The 22,931-nt window shown below is 37.8% G+C and overlaps 1 protein-coding gene across 2 annotated transcripts in view; it reads left to right on the forward strand.

Moving 5' to 3' along the window:
- Positions 1–22,931, forward strand: part of TSL (Protein kinase superfamily protein) — a 54,077-nt gene that overhangs the window by 17,205 nt on the left and 13,941 nt on the right. For both annotated transcript variants that reach the window (XM_088972952.1, XM_088972951.1), the window contains exons 7-13: positions 4,497–4,609; positions 13,983–14,049; positions 21,103–21,169; positions 21,520–21,617; positions 21,751–21,930; positions 22,130–22,340; positions 22,500–22,764. In XM_088972952.1, coding sequence (XP_088829078.1) covers positions 4,497–4,609; positions 13,983–14,049; positions 21,103–21,169; positions 21,520–21,617; positions 21,751–21,930; positions 22,130–22,340; positions 22,500–22,764 — 1,001 coding nt within the window. The remainder of the gene's footprint in view (positions 1–4,496; positions 4,610–13,982; positions 14,050–21,102; positions 21,170–21,519; positions 21,618–21,750; positions 21,931–22,129; positions 22,341–22,499; positions 22,765–22,931) is intronic.

The raw sequence follows: 22,931 nt of genomic DNA on the forward strand, positions 1-22,931 counted from the left end.
TTGCTTCGAAGATCTGTATGCAGGAAAGGTCAAATTGTCTGGGGTGAAACCAGAATGCATTCCTTGTTCATGTGACCTATGGGTTGAAGGATGATGGAGGAAGGTTTGGATTGCTACGAAAAGTGAAGCGGCGTTGTGGAACGACTATTCCAAGGTTGAAGAAGATGATGAGTTGGCTTGGTGGTTTACATGTGGCAGAAAGGAAGAGGAAAGGAATGGGGAGTGGAGAGGAAGCGCCAGTCTTGGAAGTTGAACGGTTTAATGCTTTGCTACGTGAAGAGAGTTTAACGAAAGAGGAAAGTATTTTAAATTTTGCTGAAGAGGTGAATAAAAGGGCGATTCTCTCAAAGGGCATTGAGGTAATTTTGAGAGAAAAAATGTAGAGAGGACAAGTGTTGAACAATTGCCTTATTTCGGTGAGATGTATGGGCTAAGTAGGCTTTTAAAAGACGTTGGGCCTGAGTCGGTCAATCCTTTTGGTTAGCCTCTTGATTGCGTACTGTTAATACAAAGGTCGATTATGGATAGAAGTTTATGTCCGCCATCATCTTTCTTAAGTCATGAGTAAGTTTATCCTATGAATTGATTGAGGCAGCAAAAAAGTTTTGCAGGATTTGGTTTGCTTAGAAAGAGGAAGAGGAAGAGTAGTGAGTTTAATTGGTTGAAGGTGAAAAAACTAGCATGGTTCAAAACTCCCCAAGAGCTTAGGAAAGAGGAAGAAAGTGATATGGGAATGGGTGACCCCAAGGTTCATCTATTCTGGAGAGATGAGCTCATCAAGTCATCTGAGAAACTCGAAGGATGAAACAATGCCAATTATGGTTATAGATGGACCTCAATTGCTTTTGCCGGCTTCATCCAATGGCATCATTCAAGAGAAATCTGTGATAGACGAGAACTAGTGGGGATTATTGACAACTAACCCCACAAATGTAGTTGAGAACGAAGGAAATGAAGTGATCGAGGTTGTGCGTTGAAGAGTGAGGTATTCAAGAACGACTAACAACAGGGAGTTGGAACTGGCTTCTCGGGGCGATACAAGTGAAGTGGATTTTGTTCAGGTGTGCGAAGAGGAAGTTTGAAGAAAATTGGTTGTAGTAAGAAAATTGGGGTGGATCTAGGTAGGAAAAGTGTTGAAGGAATTTCAGAAAATCTTGTTAATGACACTTAAAACAGGGGAATTCAGAAAACCCAAAGGGTCGGGAAGCAAGCAGTTTGTTCATGTGACTAAAGTCTTTCACAAACTTAAGGAAGGGCTATTCGGGGATGACCCTAGCAACAAATTCAAGAGAATCTACAAAAGGACAGGATTGAATTTCAAGGCTAAAGGTCAAACCACACCAAAAGACAAAGATAAGGTAACAACTTTGGATTTAGATCCGACTAACATGATTTCAGATCCTTTTCCATCCAATCAAGTAGATGTAGAGTCCTCAAAGGAAAAGAGGAAATGAAATGGGCTAGAGATTATAGAAGAGAAGGAGGGTGAAGAGATTGTAGCCGAGAAGGAGGTAATCGAAAAGGTGGTTGAGAAGGAAGGACGAAAGAATCTCAATCTGAGGATGAAGGGGAAAGGAGAGAGGGTGGAATGAAGTTAGGGGGCTATGGAAGTGAAGAGTCTCCTAAGGAGTGCAATTCTTAAAAGGAAAGAGTGGGTATTGTTAGACTAGTGGATAGACAGGTGGAGATTGGGAAGTCTCTTGGATTATTCCCTTTTTTTGGGAGGGGGGTGGGGTGGGGTGGGGGAATAGTGGTTCAAGTATTGGGTCGAGGGTGTTATTCTGATTTAATTTTATTTTGTCTCTGGTTTTGCAGTGGATGGGTCTTGTTTCATTTTTGGTTGTTGTCTTGGAAGTCTTTTAGCTCTGTTGTGGAAGTTGTGTGCTGATTTCTTATCACCCTGCTGGCCTGTTGTATTTCTTTTTCCTTAATATTTTTTTTTTTTATTTTATCTTCAAAAAAATTATTACTTTAAGACCATAGTGCTCCATGGAGCGAAGTCCCTGTTGTACTGTATGTCATAGTCCCTGTTGTATGCTACACATTCTTTATTTTGTTTTACTGGGGAAGGGACATGGTACCAGAGTAGGTCAGTGATACTGGCTTGTAATCTCAGTTTTTTGTTCCGGTTTGAGGGTAATCCCGAGGCCTTTGACATGTATTTTCGAGCTCTTGTTTGGAGGTTATTTGAAGTCTGTTTCAATCAGCACAGTACATCCTAGTTTTCCTGGAATAGTCGCCTAACAGGTTGGTGAATCTCCCTTCTCTTAATCGGCTGATTCTATCCTCTTGGGACTGCCTAGGGTCTTCTTGCTTCTCAGTCACTTGGTTGAGATTTTAGATTTGTTCTAAATGGTTTTGATCTATTTTCTTAGTTCAACAGTCCTGAAAACCTTTTTTTGGATTGTCAACACTAAGTATCAATTTGTTGGAGCATTTCGATTTCTCTTTAGGGTGGAACACTTTTGTGGCTTCTTAAACTGAAGTTGATTGATTTTATTACATTAGTGGACTTGGTTTCTCTGCTATTTTCTCTATATCACCATTTCGGCTTTGCTGTAAAGGGTTTTTCTTTTGAAAAATCCTTCTTGTTTGGGTGCTGTGGTATTTACTTTAGTATTTGGACTGTTTCTTGTTCAAGTTGAGTGGTTAATCACCTTGAGAAATCAGTTTCAGTGCTGTCATCCCGTTCTCTGGATTGTATCTCTTATTTGGAATGGTTGAGAACGTTGATATTATTCTGGTGAAATTTGATGGAACCAACTACAACATGTGAAAGTTCCTTTTTGATTTCTTTGTTGAAGGGAAAGGCGTGGAAGGTTATTTGAATGGGACAGTTACCAAACTTGATGAAACTGATACTAAGGCCATTTCACAATGGAAGCTGGATGATGGAAAAATAGTTTCTGGATTTTAAGTTCGATTGTATGATTGTATCTTATATTGCTGTAACCATGAGAAGAATGCAAACAGCCTTCTTGACTTGTGGCCAGGGTATGAACTGGTTCATATTGATCCCTTGGACTCCTCAGAGTGTGTTAAGTATCTTCAGAAGCACTTTGAGAAGAAAAGGGTGACAACTGGTTTCTTATGAGGGTTAGACATGTGTATGGAATATCAAGGTTTCAGATTTGGATTCTGTGATGGGAGAGTTGCTAAGGGGAGAGACTAATGACTTCTGTGAACATAGATGGAAAGTTGATTGGTTCTGGGGCTGATATAGTTTTTACTGCACAAGGAAGTAAGAAAGGGTTTGGACACATCACTTCTCATTGCAAGGAAAAGAATGTCTGCACCTATTGTAAACATGGTCATATTATTCCAGATTGCCTTGTGATATGAGCTAGCTGATAATTCTTATTCAAGCCTCTCTGTATGTGCAGGGGTAAGGCTGTGTACATCTGTCCCTCCCCAGATCCCGCGCGGGAGCCTCGTGCACTGGGCTGCCCTTTTGTCTTCCTATTGCATTCATTCCACTTAAGGCTGTGATTCATAACCCAACATCTTTCATAGTCTACTCGTAACTTACCAATAGTGATATAGGATAAGAAGTGCTAATGGGATGAATGTTGTGGTGAAGAGGGGAAATCAAGGATCTGAATTAGGAGAAAAAGAAATTTAGATCAGAAACAGAGAAGAAAGAGAAGAAAGACTGCAATTTTAGAGGAAAAATAGAAAAAAGAATAAGATAATACACTATTATCCATAGGTAGCTTCAAAATAAATGCTTATTCCATTATTTCTACTGTAAAATTTCAACTACACTGACTATTTATAGACTAATTATAAGGGCATGGTTCTTCATTTGTAGACTCCAAAATTCAACTAAGAAACTTACTGAAAATAAATTCTTACTCAAAAACTAAGGCAACCAGGACACTTGAATAAGATTTCTAATTCCTAAAATAACTCTGATAAACTATTACTTTCAAAAATATTAATCATGGTAAAATTATATAACGTTGCTATCATAGGAGGTGGCTAGCGTTGGCTAAACTCCCATTCAGTTTTTAGCTACAGCTCCCCCTGAGGTACTTGACCCATTACAATTGGCCTCTTGAAGCCCTATTTTTTTGAATGGTAATTAAAGCTTTTGTATTAAAGGTGTGAGAGTCCCTTGGCCGAACAGTGATTACAATATACTGAATTTTTGCAATGTATACCAAAATTATTATTTGCAAAGAAGGATAAAGGGGTTTCTTATCGATCAAGACTAGATGAAGAGGTTTCTGCTTTTTTCCCCAACTCTCTCTCTTACATTAAATAAAATAGCAAATCCACCCCTTTTTCTTTTCCTCTTTTACTTTGCATCCTTCGCTTATTCGTTTTCATAACTCAATAGAATGCACATTACAATATGCTTCTTTCTTGGTATATAGAGTTTGTTTTTCTGGGCAAGTTCTCTATTTTTTTTTTTTTGAACTTAATGTGAAGAAACTTTATGTTTTTAACACTGTCCTGATAGTATGTATGATTCTTTTGTTCCACTGTTGCAGAGGATAAAAGTAATATCTGATCTCCTCATAGCTGTTTCGAAGGCAGAGAGACAAGAAGCAAGGATGAAAATACGCCAAGAGTCATTGAGGCTTGGCAGTGTGGGAGTAATTAGGTATCAAATTATTCAATTTCATTGTTTTTCCTTGGAGGGGAAAGATGTAAATTTTATCTTATAAGGTGGCATACTATTAGCCACATGGAAACAAAAATAAATGATTTTTTTTCAACTTCTCCTGCTGCTCCTTTTTGACTTGTGCAGAGCTTGCTGCTGGAAAAGTTTTTCTTGGGTATGATATGACCTGTATATAGTCTTATTCTTTGCCAGATAAATTTTTGCTTTCATAATCAAACTTTATTTTCATGAAGCAACATATGAGGGATGATAAAAGCATGAATCAGCTAGCAAAGTGCAGGCCTATGATCCTATTTGGATGAAGAGTGGTCAGGGATGGGTTTCAAATTTGAAATCAGAAAAGCTCTATTAAACTGATGGTATTGAAATACTTTGAATGAATGAAAACAAAAAGAAAAAGCAAGGTACAAAGGTTTTTAGGTGTGAAGGGAAGAGTAGGTGGACCTTGTGCCATCAGTGGGTCTGGTCTGGGTCAGGGCAGACTGGAACCTGAGCTGACTAGTAAAATGCACAGAACCAGTTACAGGCTCTATAGTGTCTGTTTTGGGACTTGGGACTGTCGGGTCTAACCCGATATGACCCAATTATAATAGCCACTATTCTTTTAACCTGTAATTGATATTTTTGATTTGACACATTGGACACCAAAGTATGTTAAAATTACTGGTATGTCATAAGAAAAAGGTATTTTTATATGGTGAAAGGGAAATATAGGTATTAGACAGGGGGTAGAATATTGAAAAATGATTTAAGCGCCATAAATTTAACAATGGATGCGACATTAAATAGAATGGACTGGCGAAACAGGATTCATGTAGCCGATCCCATATGGTTGGGATAAAGCTTGGATTATGATGATGATGAGATTAGGGGTATCTTTGTAATATGCCAATATACATATACCCCTCCCAAGACCCCAGATAGCTGGGACCGACATTAGGTAATGGTTGGTTTGGGTCTTAATCAGTTTGGAACAACCAAAACCAACCTGATCCAATTTTATTCGGGACACGTAATGCAGACCCAGACCCTCATATAATTGAGTTGGGTTGGTTTGGATCTGTGAGGCCTGCCTGATTGTGTCCTGGGTGGAAATTTGATTTGGACCATAGATGAACAACCTGATCAAATTGGAAAGAGTCCTTTAAAGGGAAATAATCTAGGTGTACATGGGGGTATGTGGATGGGATGGATAATAAGAGGGTGGAACCTAATGAAATATCTTTAGCAGTTTTTCCACAACACTATAGTGAGGCAATCTAGATACAAGAATCTGACCTAAATTATAAAAGCATTTGTAGGCACATAAAATTTATGCCATGTGTCAACATCCTAAATGGGCTGAATTTGGAAATCCAAGATGGAAGCCCAAACTTACAAGAAACTTTAATCTATGGGCCTTGGCCTAGCCCAACTCTACAAAAGAAAGGCCAGATTCAATGGACTCAAGTGGGACCCACTAAAAGAGTCTCTGAACTCCCAAAGTTATCTAGAAAGAAATCTAGAGAGAATGATAAAGGCCAAGTAAATCCTGTTCAAGATGGTTATTCTAGCCTTAACACTACAGATAAACAGATAAGAAGAAAACCTTATCACATGGGTCCCACAGATAAGCTTTCACCAAGAAGGTTGAGACCAACTATGACTCTCTAAACCCATTTATATAGAAAGGATGTTATGTACAAAGAAATGAAATTTCTTTTTTCAACAAAGTTGGACTCATGTATTTGGATCCCCTCTCCATCTGGTATTTTTTCTTGTGCCTCCTTCAAAGCTTTAACTTTGAACTCTGATGGTGTTGGGCAAACCTTTCCAGTTAAGGAAGTTTGGGGTAAACCGATTCCTCCTAAAATTGGGGCTTTCTGTTGGGAAGCTTTCTTGGGAAGGATTAACACTGGTGATATTCTTCAAAGAAAGAAGCCTTTTTGGTGCATATTTCCTAACTAGTGTATTCTTTGTAAAGTTGGTGAGTCCTGCAGATGGATTCCTCAGCCAGATGTTTGAAGCCTCTTTGGTTCTGCTGCTGGCAGTTGGACAAAGAATTGGGGGAAGGTTAGCCGCAGTTTGTTGGACAATTTGGGAGGAAAGGAACCACAGAATATTTGTTGACAAGGAAAGCTCTAGATGAGCAATAATTGAAGTAATCACCACAAGGGTGTTACAATGGGTGAAGTCTTTGAAGCTATTTGAAGATATTTCTACAACAGCTTTGCTGAACAATTGGAAGGAAGTGGCTTGGTCAGCTCTTAACAAGAGTGTTCTTCATCCATTGGAGGGGTATTTAGGAATGAGGTGGGCGACATTATTGCTATGTTCTCAGTTCTAACTGAGGAAGGAGACTCTCTCCAAGGCCCAAGGTGAAATCCTAGCTGTTTTGGAAGGTGTCAAGTAGGCTAAGGAGCTCAACTTAAGGAGGTTAGTTATAGAGGGAGACTCAAAATTGGTAACAGACTGGCCACAAAAAGTGGAGAGTAGCATGTGGAGTTACTTAAATGAGAAAAAGATCATCAAATGGTTGACTCGAGATATTACAGTGGGGTTACATTGGGTAAAGAGATGTCCTAATTCCTTTGCAAATGCACTAGCCAAACAGTCGAGATATTATATTATATGTTTTTCTAATATTTATATTATATATTTATATATGTATATATTTATTGATAATATATTATAAATCATCAAATAACCGAAAAACTAAAGAATCGAACTGGTAAAAAATTGAACCAATCAACTGGCCAACCGGTTGGTTTTGGTTTGGTTTTGTTTCATGTTTTTTTAAAAAACCGATGGTACTGATTTGGCTTGGAAAATAGGCCCACAGTTCAGTTAATTGGATCAATACAGGCCCATGGTTCGATACAGACTAAAATTGGATCAATACAAGCATGTATTAGCCTGATACAGAAAAAATGGAACACAACATGTAATTTCCTTGCATTACACATATTAGATCCTTGTCAGAACAATACCTGTCAGCTGTATGAGCTGATACATTGCGAAAATTTGAACCTTGCTTCTCACATTGCTCACAGGTGTAGCTAAATAGCTGGGAAAGAGAATATGGCTCTCTCTCTCTCTCTTGTGTGTGTTTCCACATAAAAGTAATGTGCACTTAAAAGGGTGGATGTTTAGATATGATGTGTTACAGGCTGATACAGTCTGTATTGAAGCTTGCTCCCCCCTCCCTTTTTTATCTTTGAAACTGGTTTAGAAGGGTCGGTTTAAGGCTGTTCTACCCCCTGAACCAGGTCAGACCCTGATACAACCCTAAAGGGGTGTGTCGTTAAGCCACCGAGACAATATGGTATGCCCGATACGGGGCATATCGTATCGAAATTTTAACCCTTGTTGGAAATGGTTTTGGAGGTTCAATAAACAACTAGAGAGCTTATTATGGCATGTAATTGTACTAAAAATAGAGGATTGGGATCATGGAATGGGACTGATGGGAGATGAGTTAGTGTCATATGGGTGCATACTATTGGAAAGGAATTGAAAAATCCTAGCACAATTAATGAATAGCATCAAGTACAAAGTTGGAGATGGCTCCAGTGTGAGATTTTTGAAGCATTCATGGTGTGATGAGCACTGTGGAAGCCCAAGACAATGAGGCTAGTATGGTGGAAATTTATGTAGCTATAATGAAGTTCTAGTTTGGGGTTTAGAGGAATTTTAAATGATTGAGAAATATAACCATTAATTTAACTGTTAAAGAAAATGAAAAGTGTCATACTATGCCCTAACCATGAAGATAGGATGGTTTGGTCCCGGGATGCCTGGATTGTTCATAGTTTGGTCTTTCTTAAAGAGGATGAATTCCCCGACAGTGTGTGCCTTACCTAGCTTGAATATTGGTGCTTGGAAGTTCCATCAAATCTGGCTTTCTTAACTTGGTTAGCTGCTCTAGAAGATGCTTATCACTTGATAACCTGATGAGGAGAGGTATGGTAGTAGACAACTGTATATGTGTGCATTGTTATGAGTAGGAATCTGCTGAATTAAAAAAATATGAAAGAAAGTAGTTTCTTGAAGAGAGAAGGAGAAGAAGAGAAGAAGAGAAGTTGAAAAGAAAAGAGAGCAATAATCTGGCCGCCCCCTTCACTTATTATTTATGCCTTTATAGGGTGGCAAAACATAAAACAGCTTACATAACACTCAAAAACATAATAAAATTTGGACTCACATAACTAATGTGGTCTCCACATCCTATCTAACAACTAACATAAAACATCTACTAAAAAAAACATCATAAAATTAATTAATCTTCAACACTCCCCCTCAAGTTGGGAGTAAATGTCACACATTCCCAACTTGCGTAGATCATGTTCAAGCTTGTTCCTTGCCACCCCTTTAGTGAGAACATCATCCAGCTACAACTCTGAAGAGACATAAGGCAAACAAACTTCTCTGGTTGTTACCCTTTCTCTTATAAAGTGTCTATCAACTTCAATGTGTTTTGTCCTATCATGCTGAATTGGATTGTGGGTAATATTGATTGCAGCCTGATTGTCACAGTATAACATCATAGCTTCTTCTGCTATCCTCACTGACAAATCTCACACTCCAAGGTAGATAATTGAACATACTCAAACAACTTTGGAAAAAGACATTTCAAAGAACTAAAAAAAAGATGTCCCAAGCGATTGTACCAAAACATAATCTGGTTCACTGACTCTGACCAACTACTACTATTGCTGCTAACATGTTGGCCCTGATGTCTCGGAGTCTCATCCAGAAGGTAGACTCCATTCACCTCACGACCACTCCCAATCATCTTCTTTGATTCAGATGCTTCTGAGTCTATAATCCAGGGAGGCCCCTCCTTACTTGAAGCGGATGCAAGATTTGCAGTTGCATATGAACTACCTGTATGTGCAAAGGAAGTGGTGTAGTTGGCTCCTGCATTCTGCTACCATCTGGATGTCTAGAGCTAGGTGAATCTTTCTTACTCATAAGCTGTCCAAACCTCTCCAATGTAGTTGCATATGAACTATTTGTATGTGCAAAGGAAGTGGTGTAGATGGCTCCTGCATTCTGCTGTCCATCTGGAAGGCTAGAGTTGAGTGAATATTTCTTACTCATAAGCTGTCCAAACCTCTCCAATTCTGTTCTCATTGTTGCTACTGCAATGGATTCTCAATCAGTTTGGGAGAGAGGGGCCGAAGAGTCTTATGTAGTGGCTACATTTGCATTTCCTTTCTTGTTATCCGAATAGGCATAAGATTTGGATGAAGCTTCCAACAAGTGTTCCTGGTATGCTTAGGCTTCTTGCAATAATGATACACCAAGTCTTTCTTATCTTCCCTTCTAGTCTCACTACTCCCCCTGTCTCCATTCGACTTAGGTTTTGTTGTACCAACCATAGCCGACTGGTCGATCCCAAGCTGTCTTAGCATTACATTCCTCCTACTCTCCTCTCCAGAGACAAAAGCATAGGCCTGAGAGAGTGTCACACACTCCCTAGAAAGATTATGTTGCGTAGCAATGTCAAATTCAAGGTTCAGCTCTGCCAAGAACTCAAAAACCCTATTCCTCTCTACAAGTCTGCGATAAGTTGCTGCATCATTTACACTTTCCCATACCACAGTTTCTAAGTGATTTATTTCCTTCCATAGGGTTTTCAGCATGGAGAAATACACAAGAGGTTTTTCTCCCTGTTTCATACTTCTCACCTGATTTCTTAACTGGTAGGCTCTGGCTTCATTTTGCTTCTAAGAGTAGGTTTCAGTCACTCCATCCCAAATCTCCTTAGCAGTATTAGCCCATAGGAAATTTTTTGCAATATGAGATAACATAGAATTACACAGCCAGGACATTACCATGTAATTCTCTTGGACCCATCGAGAAGAGTCTGTATCAGTTTCGTCTCCTCCCCAGTGAGACCCTAATTTTCCACGGGCACCAATAGCCATCTTAGTTGATTGTGCCCACTCCAAATAGTTTGTATCATCAAGTTTTACTGTAGTAATGATCCCAGACCAAAAAATATCATTATTACCTCCAACACCCAGTCCCACAGTACCGATAGATTTCATCTCGGTATTCCAACTCTCCATTTTACTTCAAACAATTCAACAGTAAGAGAAAAATAGATTCGATACCTTCAAAAAATAATTTAATATCACATACACAGAAGCCAACCCTTCTGGAAGAAGAAAACCCTAGCTGGAGGGAAATCCTTCTCCTCCCCACGCCTTCCAACAGAGATAAAAGTGAATCGATCACTCCGGGAGGCCTAGAAAAATTCAGAAACCAAATCACCCTCTTCAGAAAATCAAAAGAAAAGTAATAATACCTGGGCGCCCAAGATCAGATAAAAAATAAAGAGTCCAACTTTTCTGAGACTCTTCCCCGTACTCCAGTTCTTCCTAATTTTGATGCCAAATAGTAGATCACCTTCTTGATGTCTAGATCCCACCCAAAACTCCAAGAACTGGGCAATCTATAGCAGATCGATCAGCCCTTTATTACTGTGGTCCCCACCTCCTATCTAACAACTAACATAAAACATCTACTCAGAAAAACATCATAAAACTAATTAATCTTCAACATTATGCATTTGCAGAGGCTAACGGTTGTCTTTGCTTCAACCATCAATTCTCTAACAAAATATGGGCTAAATTTCTAGGGATCTTTGGTTTTTCTAGGATCATGTTGAAGCTTTTCTTCAGGGTCAGCTCAAAAGTTTTCAATAAAGTAGGAAAAAAAATGTGGAACATGATCCTTCCACAATGTTTTGTCTATCTGGATTGAAAGGAACACATGTATCTTTGAATAGGAAATCGGTATGGTTGAGTTTGTAGCAAAGAAGGCTTATGGCATGCTATTCTCATGACTGGTGATTTACAAAACATTCTGGGGTATCCTTTAGAACTCATTTTTTGGGGCTGAAATTTTAGTTGGAGCTAGCCAATTCTATATATTTTGTAACATTTTTTTTATGTTCTCATTGTATGGTTCCCTGTAGTGCATGGCTGCTGATGTAATCACTATTATACTTTTGATCTTATACAATTCTTTTCCTTTTTCAGAAAAGAATTTTGCTTTATCCATGTTTCTTGTGAGCCATGACCAATTTGTTAATGGTGAATGAATCAACTATTGATTGGGCTATCAGAGACCCAAAAAGGTCAGTCCTCGATGGTGGGAATCATGGAATTTCAAAATTATTTTATCCCAATCAAGATGGATTCGAATTCCCAAGGGAGAAAACAGTTTTCTCTATGGATCGACCTTGGATAATCAAGCAATTTGATTTCCAAAACATGGAAAGAATGTTACCTGATACGGATACTGAAAATGTAGCTCCCAAGGTTGTGTAACATGCCCAAGAAATCAGCCAAACTTGTGCTCTAAGCTGATGATGGTGCAACCCAATTCAAGAACTTGATTTAGGTCAGGACTTATGATAATCAAACCTTGCTGATTTGCACTCCAATGGACTGATTGAATCTCCTCTGCTATATAGCTTTAATCACTTGAGAGACTAGGGTTTTTGTTAGAAAAACTCAGAGAGAAAAAGATAAAGAAAAGTTCTTTTCAAGCCTTGGTTGAATTAGGGTTTTTGGGTAGACAATCTTGATTGTGTATCCTCTCTTATGTCTCATACATTCTAACTAGAGCTGGACTTCTAAAGTCCTAGTAGATGTTTCATAATTGTTTCCAACTGTTTTGGAGACTTTCTAATTGGGATAAGGTCCTAATCTAATTAGCAGTTGGAGAGAATAAAGTTGTTTCCTAATTCAACTCAAGACTCCCAACAACATAACTTCCTAGTGAAACTAGGTATGTTATTGGTCAAACTTGCCTTTGTGGAATATTATTAACTCTCAAGTGAGTATTTATTCTCACATGGCCAACCAGCTCCTTAGGTCTCTTCCTTATATGGCGTGGGACCCACCTAGTTTGCAAGTTATACCACATGGGTTTGGTCTATATATTGAAACACATGGGCCGAATTCATGAAGTGATCCTTAGTGAACCGCCCACAATCTAATTGGGCTTGAATTTGGCAACAGTTTGGCTGATAGCTTAGCAAAGCAAGGGGTTCAAAGAACATATATGTTTTCGGCACATTTGTAATTCTGTCCAGGGTCAGCTTACTTAGCTGATTTCTTTTACAACTTGTTGTTGTATCCTAATCTAAAGTTTTCTAATTAATGAAAATTTCAAAGTTATTGATAAAAAAAGACACTTTATTACAAGTGGAATTTGGCTTTTGCCCACCCCTATAAACACAAATCCAATAGTTTTACATGAGAAAAGTGCCCCTCGGGTTTTATTCCAAGTAGACAGACACTCACTCTTAACCTCTCAGCCCATAATATCAGTACACTGTCCACAGGGAAGGACCTCTTTATTGACTGGAGGATGTAGTGTCACACCCTCTACTTAGATGGATCCTGGTGTTAAACTCTTTTGCAAACCCTTTTATAAATAAACTATTTATAGATATAAATACGTTTGTAAATTGATCTCAAAACAAGTTGAAATCCACTACCGACAATTTTAGGTTTCCATCAGTGAGAGTGTAAACCAAGATATTCTGTTTATCTGACAAAGTGGTTGATCCTTTCACAATGATCACCTACTCAAGTGATATTCCAAATTGCTCCAGCATGCCTAGGTATTTGACCCATAGTGGACCTTACTGGTTGGCATGCCAAAAGCAGCCAATCCAACACTTAGTTTAATATCATTATCAAGTTAGGGATTAACTGCAACTTTCCAGTTTTTGCCTATTTGTCTCCAATGTCTTGGGCATAATAGGAATTAGTCCTGGTTCAGCATTTCACTAAACACCCACTCATTGTAGCTTAGGTCTAACCTTAGCAGTTGAGACAAACTACCCCGCCAATTCGTTAATATAATTGTGTTAGACTTGACATGATAACTCCCTAAGTTTATCAAACGGCTGAGAACATTCTAAACTAATACAAGTCTCATAAATGTCTAGTTTAAGGGGTGATGCACAGAAACATAACAAAACACACATGAAACAACAATGTTTGATTTCATTCAATAATAAATATCAGATTATCAGATTACGCCTGGTTGGATCTAAAGGCGTACACTTTTTAACATGAACAATCCACAGAAAAAAGGATCATACAAATAGGTTTCAAGTATGCAATCTTTCTGAGTTCCTTATTTACATGGGCTTTGCATTTTTCTTGGGGAGCAGTTGATTAAAAGCCATACATTATTCATCAATACCTTAAGCCAGGAAGCTGTATTATAAAATGGAATCAAACTTCTCTTTTCTTTATGCTTTTCTATTTGAATGCAGTATTTTTTTTTTACCTGTATTTTGATTTCTGTTAATTTGATCTTGTGCTATTTTGAAATGCAGAGCTGGAACTATTATATCTGAGACGTGGGAGGATGGGCAAGTGTTGAAAGATCTTAATGCTCATCTTGTATGCTCTTTTTGACTCTTCCTTTCTTGTTCACAACTACTGAGTTTGTTGCTACTTTCCTGCTTGTGCTCATTCACAGTGAATCATTTTATACTTATCTCCTTTTTTGAGTTGGGTAGCTATATTCAAGCTATATATTTTCAAACTTGAGCAGTTAACAACATGACAATTGAACAGGACATGAGCCTCTAAGGGGGTGCAATAGAAAGACAAGGATCTTTTTTTTTTTTTTTTTGAGAGAAGGTCAAGGTCAGGGACCAAAAAAGGCTGTCCCCTCTGACCTTGACCTCCACCCTGCTTCACAAAATGATTGCCATGTACAAAAAAAGACTCAAAACCTACACCCTTAAATAGCCTATGACCAGCCATCCGTGAGAACATCTTCCTCATAATTTTCTGATAAACAGAATCAGCTGAACTAAACTTGTTTTTGAAGACCCATGCATTCCTCTCTTGCAAAGACACTAAAATACCACCGCTGGGGTTATGTTCCAGATCATCTTTCCTCATTCACTCAGCCCTTCCACTCTCCAATCTCTTACAAACTCCTCTATTGATTCGCGGCAGCAACTTATACTTCAAATTCACCCGAAATTCTGCTCCAAATTCCTTGCGATAAACTACAGTGCAGCAAGAGATGATTCACTGTTTCCAGCTTTCCTTCACACAATATACAGCTATCTAAATCTAGCAATAAGCCTTTCTGTGAGAGATTGCCCTTGTGAGTGTTCTGTTAAGGTAAGCAGTCCATACAAGAAAAGACATGTTTGAAGGCACATTTTTACTCCAGATGATGTGAACTGGGACTGATTATCCTGCATTGTCCAATGCCTTATAAAGGACTTAATTGTGAATCCTCTAGTCTTCTACCATTTCCAAACTCTTGTCAGACTTGGCAAACTCCACCTGTGTATTGTACAAAAGCTGTAGCAATTCCAGCCACTCATCCACCTCCCAATCATTTAAATTCCTCCTTAATTGTGGGGCCCATACCACATTACCATCTTGTATTTGCAAGCAGTCAGCAACTTTGACTTCTTTGTCCATAGTTTTCAAGGCGAGGCTAGGTGACAGGGGGCGCCTTGTCACCTAGGTGATGGATTTTTTAAGTAAAAAGCATGCATCCTAGGGTAGTTCCCTAGGTGCCATAACCATATTTCCTTAATATTTATTCATAATTTTCATAAGAAAAGTATAAAGTTCATTTTAAAGTATAGAAAATCAATATATTCACAAGAAGAAAAAGAAGAAAGAAAAGAAAGAAAAGAAAAGTGAAAAAATATAGGGGCTGAACCCTTATTTTTGTTATAGGAAAAGAAGAAAAGAAAAGAAGATAAGAACAAAAGAAGAAAAAGAAGATATGGGAGGAGAAAATGTGTTGATTAGACAAAATTTTAAGTTCCACCTTTCTTATTGGTTCAGGCTTTGAAGTCTTTGAGGGTTCAATACAGCATTTAGCAATGTTTGTGTTGATTAAACCCAAATAAATAAGAAAACAATAAAAAGAAATTAATATATAAACAGACAAAACGAATGTTTTAATTTAATAATCTATTTATAATTATAGTCTAAAAAACAAAGAATAATAAGTAATTTTTAACAGAAGGTACAAAACTGCTTGGCGATTAGCCGATTAGGTGAGGCAAGCCTCCAAGGCCACCTTGTCACCTAGGCGTCGTCGCCTTGACAACTCCACACTAAACATGTTCCCTGTTTCCTATTTTGAATTTCACTCCTTTTGCAAGCATATTATATGCCTTTTCAATTCCTTTCCAGTCTGAGCACGTGTAGGATTGATTTGAAGCTCTTGGGTCCGACCCCAAATTCCTTTCTCCATATTTAGCCTGTACCACTCTTTTCCACAGCCCTTCTTGGTTCTCCCCAAACCTTCAAAACCATTTCCCTAGCAAGGCAACATTGGCATTCTTCACCCTTTTAACACCCAACCTTCATTGTGATTTGGGCTTGCAAATTTTATTCCACTTTATTAAGTGGTATTTCTTTTCCTCCTTCCAGCCTCTGCAAGGAAAGTCCCTCATTTTCTTTTCAATAATAGTTGCCATTTCCTGCTAGATTGTACATGGCAATCTCTTTCTTTTCCTCCTTCCAGCCTCTATAGAAAAAGGTATTTCAGTCTTTCTACAGTTGTCTCCCAGATTGTTTTGGAGCTGCATTTTACTCCCAAAGGCATTCCCAGATATTTTAAGGGCAGCTTTCCCATTCTGCATCCCCAAATCTCTGTCCAACTAGCCAACTCGTGCACCTCTCGGGCTCTCCGACAGCCACTAGCTCACTTTTGCTCATGTTCACTTGCAGCCCTGAGACTATTTCAAACCGTTTCAGCACAGCCATTACAAATTGCAACTGCTTTTGTGATTCATCACAGGAAATAGGTAAAGTGGATTGTATTGAAGTCACCCCCTACCACCCAGGGCTTGTCCCATTTTTTCTTTCACACCATCTAGTTCTATCCAGAATTCTTCCCTCAACCTGTTGTCATTTGGACCATACACTGAGGTGAGCACAAACTCCCATCTAACTGCTTCCACTATGTCTGCGTCCCAAATCACTACCCTTTACCTCTGTCCCACTTCTGTACGCTTCTGTACCCTTTACTTCCACTATGTCTGTGTCCCAAATCACTACCAAGCCCCTGGAAGTGCCTTCAGCTGGCAATATTACCCAATCACAGCTACAATCTATCCAAATGCTTCTGATAACTTGAGCTTCCACCAATTCCATTTTGGTTTCTTGGAGACAGAATATCTGCCTTCCAGGTCTTCAGATGAGAACCTGTCACCATTCTCCTACAGCCTGAGTTCAGACCCCGAATATTCCACAAGACAATCTTCATGGTTGGCCCCTCTGGTCAAGTACACTTGGTACCTCCTCCCTTAATCACGGGGAGTTTCTTCCCCCCTTCCTTTCTTCCCATTCTTTGCCAACACCCCTGCATTTTCATTCAAGCCCCATTACTAGTCGGAATAGTTCCCTTCGAGTCCTCTTTTTTCCCCCTCCTTCATTTCTTCCAGTGACACTCCCAGGAAAGCACCAAATTCCATGAACTTTGATAGCACCTAGGTTGATAGTTCTGTAGTCAATCCCCCACATTTGAGTGCCATGTCCAAGCTTCTGTCTTGTGACTTACTTCTGTGAAGTTTGGTGGTTCCTCCCCAACTAATGACCATTATGTTGGGATTAAGGAAAGAGGGCTTACCTCCATCACTTCTATGTTGAAACACACCTATTTTGACATAACCCTTCCTATCATTTTCGTCCTTTTTTCTTCGATGTGTTCTTTCCTTAACATTCCTGTACTGTGTTCATGCCTCCGACTCTTGTGTCTGACTGTCTAACCTCTTTTCACCTGTGGATGTGTTACTTTACTCTGAGGACATAGGGAAGGAAGGCTGCAATGTTGATACTTGCTGCCACTGCAAGCCACCAGCTTCTCCTGTGCCTCACTCAATTAAAGAGTTCGAAGATGGAGAGTATCGAGACTGAGGGGAAGTCTCATTTGGAAATAAAAAAGAGCCTGGGGATTGTGTATCAGTTTGTTTGTCCTTGATCTAACCAGTATTTAAACTGGTTGGGCTGCCCATCTCTTGATCCGGTTCAAGATCCCTGCCTGATAAGTTGTAGCCCACCTCCTGAACAGAAGTGCAAGACTCCTTGCTTTTACCCGCACCCATAACCTCTTGAACAGAAGTGAAAGGCAAGGTTCTTACGGTTTCGATTTTGACCATCTGAATCACTGCAAAGATTCCTTTATAGGACTTGCAGTTGAATTGATAACCAGTTCAATGTGCCTTGGTGTTTTACAATCCAAGCTAGAGAAAACAGTTGTATATCAGTTTAATGTGCCTCGGTGGTTTACCCTTTCTGTGTATTTGTTATAAATTGTTTTAATCCAATAAATAGATGTGTATCCAACCATAGTTGTCAAGGTGTCTAGTTGAGCCTTAGTGGCCAGAGAGCACCCAGGCGACTAGGCAACTTTATTAGATTTTATACATCATTTAAATATTTCAATTTCAATGTTTAATAACCTTTTTGGGCCAATGAAAAAGGGGGAATGCAGTGAAAAAGGACAGAGAAAAGAAGGGGAAGGAGCCCTTGTTTCGTTTGAAAAAAACATTATTAAAAATAGTGCAAAAAATACAGGGAAAAATTTAGAAAGTTGGGGTACAGTTCCTGTTTTGTTCCCCAAAGTATTTTTTAGAAGACTTGGACTGAAACAGAAGAAAAAAAAAATACCGAAGAAGACTTGGACTGAAACAATGGAAACTTCTCAGTCCTCAGTCTTCTCTTAGTTTTGGTTCAAAACCTCAAACCCAAAGAAACTTTCGTAGTTTTAATAAAAAAGGAATTGTCTTAATAACAATTTGTAACATACAGCAGGGTGTATTCTAATAAAATAAAAACGACCAATAAAATGATATAATTTATATGGACATTAAAAAAAATGATATAATATATATGGGCGATCACCTGGTGTTGGGCGAGGCAACCTATAAAAATTGCATAGTCATCAACTATGCATCCAACGCTGTTCTAACATGCTAAAATTTTCCCCATGTTATTATATGGCCTTGTAGTCTGTGTATGTGTTTGTGTGTGTGGTCTGTGGATGATCAACAAAATGACTTTATTAATGACCAAAAATAGGTATACAACAGTTCAAAGTTCTCAAACCCTGTGCCAGTATATTATAGACAGGTATGCTATATAATCAGCATGAATTAGTTTATTAAAATATAAAGGATAAAGAAACTTACTACCACCACTCCCCTAACATGGTTGTTAATTATACAATTTCTTTTACCTTCAACAAATAAAAAAGGGTAATTTCATTAATGATCAAAAATAGGTATACAGTTCAAAGTTCTCTCACCCTGTGTAATGATGAATATGATACACATGTATATTATATGGTCAGCATAGAATATTCTTATTAAAATATAAAGGAAAAAGGAAATTACTGCCACCACTCCCTTAACATAGTTTGTTAATTATTCTATTACTTCAACCATCAACAAAAAAACGGGTAAACTCAAAACACCCTCTATAGGTGTCTCACCTTACTACCTAAGCTATCAAAAGTTGCAGATACCCCCCTAAACTTTCATAAGTTAAGTGGCATTAATGTTGAAAGTAAAATGACCAAGTTAACCCTATTTGTTTCACATATGTGATGGGATTCTGTTCTCAAATCCAACAAAACGAAAGAACCTAGGGTTTCTTTTGGAACAAATGCCTATCACTGCTTAAAAAGTAGAGTAGAAAAATTTAATAGGTTACATGATTTGCAATTAAACATTTCCCATCCATTTTCCTGATGGAAGGCAATGGAAGAGCTTTTTTGATACACTTAAAAAAGGTCTGGGGGGAGGGCATCTGCAACTTAGAGTGTGAGGAACTCTTCTTACCATGGTAAGCTCCTTTGATACTTCGTCGTCTTATCAAATATAAAATCATTAGCTCAACACCTCTGAATACTAGTCACAAGGATATCGGAGATTTCATTCTGGGGCAGTGATTTAAAAGGTGTGACTTGGTGCACAGGCGAGGCACATTTTGAGAAATAAGAATTTCTGACCCTAACATAGACTTGTTCGGGCTTGCCTCGAGGGGCATGGTACAAAGGCGACTCATAGAATCAAGAATGCAATATGTTTTATGTCACATTAGCTACTCGAAGCAATGCAATTAAGGTAAAAAAGAGATTGTGGGTTTTTTATTAACATTATGTTTAATATTTTTTTTGCATTTTTTTTTAATTTATTTGGCATTTTTTTGAATTTTCTGACTTTTATTTGATTTTTTGCGCCTTGCACCTCAGGTGCAAATTGGCCCTTGTGCCTTGCGCTTTTAAAACACTATTCTGGGGGCAGTATTGCAAGGTGGTATTCACCTTTTGTTTCAAGAGTACTGTCTTCTAATTAGCAGCTTCTTTGATAGCAAGGAAGTTATTATGCCATTTCTTAAGGCCATTGTTACTTTGGAAGTGGAAGGGGATTCAAAACTGGTCATATCTTGGATAGGACAAATGAATTCAGCACCTCGGAGTTACAGGCGCATGTTCACAGGAGTTATGTTAACTTTCAAGCAAACTTAACATCAACTTCAGCTGGATTGGAAGAACGACAAATGGTTTGCTTGCTCACTGAAGCTCCGAAAATCCCATATTCTCTAATGTTGCTCATTCATTCATTCTAATAAAAGATATTTTTAAAAGTCGCTTAAAGTTATAGAATCCTTTTTTATAAGGATTAAGAATTTAAGGCCCTGATATGGAGTGTTTAACATCACATTAGGTATTTGAAGTAATGCAATTGGGAAAAAATAAAGAGAAAAGTGTTTACATGCTTGAATATGTTTTACATGTTATGCTTGATTTTATTTTTAATTTTTCATTTTAAATATGTTTTACATGTTCTGTTTAATGATTTTAATTTGAGATAATAGGTTTTTTAAACATTTTATTTTAAAATTTAAGTTTGTATTTTTAATAAATATTGTGTTTAATGTTTTAACATTTTGCATTTTTTTTTCTATTTTTTGGATATTTTTTTGCATTTTTGTGGCCTGCTTCAAAAAGGTGCATGCCTCACCTTGCTCCTTGTGCCTTGGGTGCAAAATGGCCTTGTTCGTTTTTTGCGCCTTGCACTTTTAAAACAGTCGTTCTTTACTTGTCAAAAAGAAAAAAATAAAACTTTGACTTGCTGATCTTTTACCATGAGATGTCCCCTATGTCTCTATTACTTGTTCAATCCTATTCCCTTCTAACAATCATTCATCTGTTTTGAACTGAATCCACGACACACCAAGGAATATGGATTCTATAACTTTATTGAAGTTTTGTCATGCTAGATATTGTATGAAACTTTTTTCCATTTATTTTTCTAGAGTACTTTGGACCAATTTGTCCCAATGATGCAGTAGATAATGACTATATGGCATATAAAGAGTTGAATGAAAGGTAAGTATCAAAATTAAGTGATTTCAGATGATATATTGCATCAATATTGTTTTTCTTTTTAAATTTTGCAGAAACATTTATTGGAAACAAAAGAAGCTATTGAGCGGCATCGAAAATCACTAAAAAAACGTCAATCAGGTAAAAGTTTATCACTTTTAGTTGGGGGAAGGTTGTGCTTTGCTGCTATCTTTCATTGTTTATTTTTTGTGAGCTAGAAACTTAATGAAATCCAGACGTCCACTTAAATATGTACAAATGTTATATTTATTCTTGGTGAAAAGCTAGTGGCAATACTAGTGCATGTGCATTGTGTAATAGACACGGGGGCCCACGCCAACCATGATGTTCCTGCTAATATCTTGTATTATAGTTCTTAGTGTTAGTATTGTTTAGTTCTCAAAATTGTTCACTAACTATTTTTTCTAATCTTTTCATAAAATCTGCTTACTAATGTACCTTTCAATTGTTTTAATGTTGTCTTCTTGAAGACAGGGGTGATGGAAGTGATGCTGAAATAGGCATGTCAGAAGAAGATTATCTTATCCAGGATGAGATTTGTAAATCCCGGCTAGCTAGCATCAAACGTGTAAGTTTGATTCTTAATTTCAGTTTTTTTCTCACTTTTAGCTGTCATGTTGGCATGCATTATATTTTCTGTATTATTTATATGGTATTACTGGTTTTAAGGTGTAACCAATTAAGCTGTAAATTTTATTTAGGAAGAAGAAATTTCTTTACGTGAGAGGGATCGGTATGAACTGGAGAAAGGAAGGCTTATACGTGAAATGAAACGCATAAGAGATGAGGATGGTTCCCGTTTTAACAATTTTCAGATTCTAAATCACCGATATGCCCTCTTAAACCTTCTAGGAAAGGGAGGATTCAGCGAGGTTTATAAGGTATAAGTATACTACTCTGTTCCCTTCTATGATCAATATGTACCAAAGATACAAGAACTTCTCAAGCTTGATTATTGGTGTACTTGCGAAAACAAGTTTGGAAGAAATTGTTGAAAATATGGAAATCATTGTTTGCCTATATAGGCATTTGTGAGAATATACTCTTTTGCAGTGATTTGAAGTGGGAACTTTCGAGCAGGCATATGACTTGGTGGAGTATAGATATGTCGCATGTAAACTTCATGGTTTGAATGCGCAATGGAGTGAAGACAAGAAGCAAAGTTACATAAGGCATGCAATTCGGGAGTACAACATTCATAAGAACTTGGTACACAATCACATCGTGCGGCTTTGGGACATCTTTGAGATTGATCAAAACACATTCTGCACCGTCCTAGAATATTGTAGTGGTATGTATCTACTTAATGCTTTCTGTGACATGGCCTAAATGTGTTATAGTGTGTGTGTGTTGTGCTTACTTCTGTAATATGCTTTTCTCAAGAAAAAAAGTATTTATAGAATATTTGTCTTCTCCCTTATTAAATTGTACATTTATTTTCCTTTTTCAGGTAAAGATCTTGATGCAGTCCTTAAAGCTACACCTATACTGCCAGAGAGGGAAGCTAGGATTATCATAGTTCAGATATTTCAAGGCCTTGTATATTTGAACAAGAGATCACAGAAGATAATCCATTATGATTTGAAACCTGGTAATGTTCTCTTTGATGAGGTTGGAGTAGCTAAAGTTACTGATTTTGGATTAAGCAAGATAGTAGAGGATGATGTTGGATCTCAGGGCATGGAACTTACTTCCCAGGGAGCTGGAACATACTGGTAATTGGTGATCTAGTTATGTTCTGAATATATCCGTAACAAACTAGGTTGATTTGGTTTCTTGTCAACAGTGCTTTATTTGTTAACTTAAAGGAACACACTGAAAATTTTTATTTGATTATATTATTCACCTGCTTCACATCTTGATTATCTTGCTTCCCTTTCAC

Source organism: Nelumbo lutea, chromosome 2 (genome assembly GCF_056320005.1).
Source record: "Nelumbo lutea isolate HS-2025 chromosome 2, American lotus-T2T, whole genome shotgun sequence".
Taxonomy (NCBI): Eukaryota; Viridiplantae; Streptophyta; class Magnoliopsida; order Proteales; family Nelumbonaceae; genus Nelumbo; species Nelumbo lutea.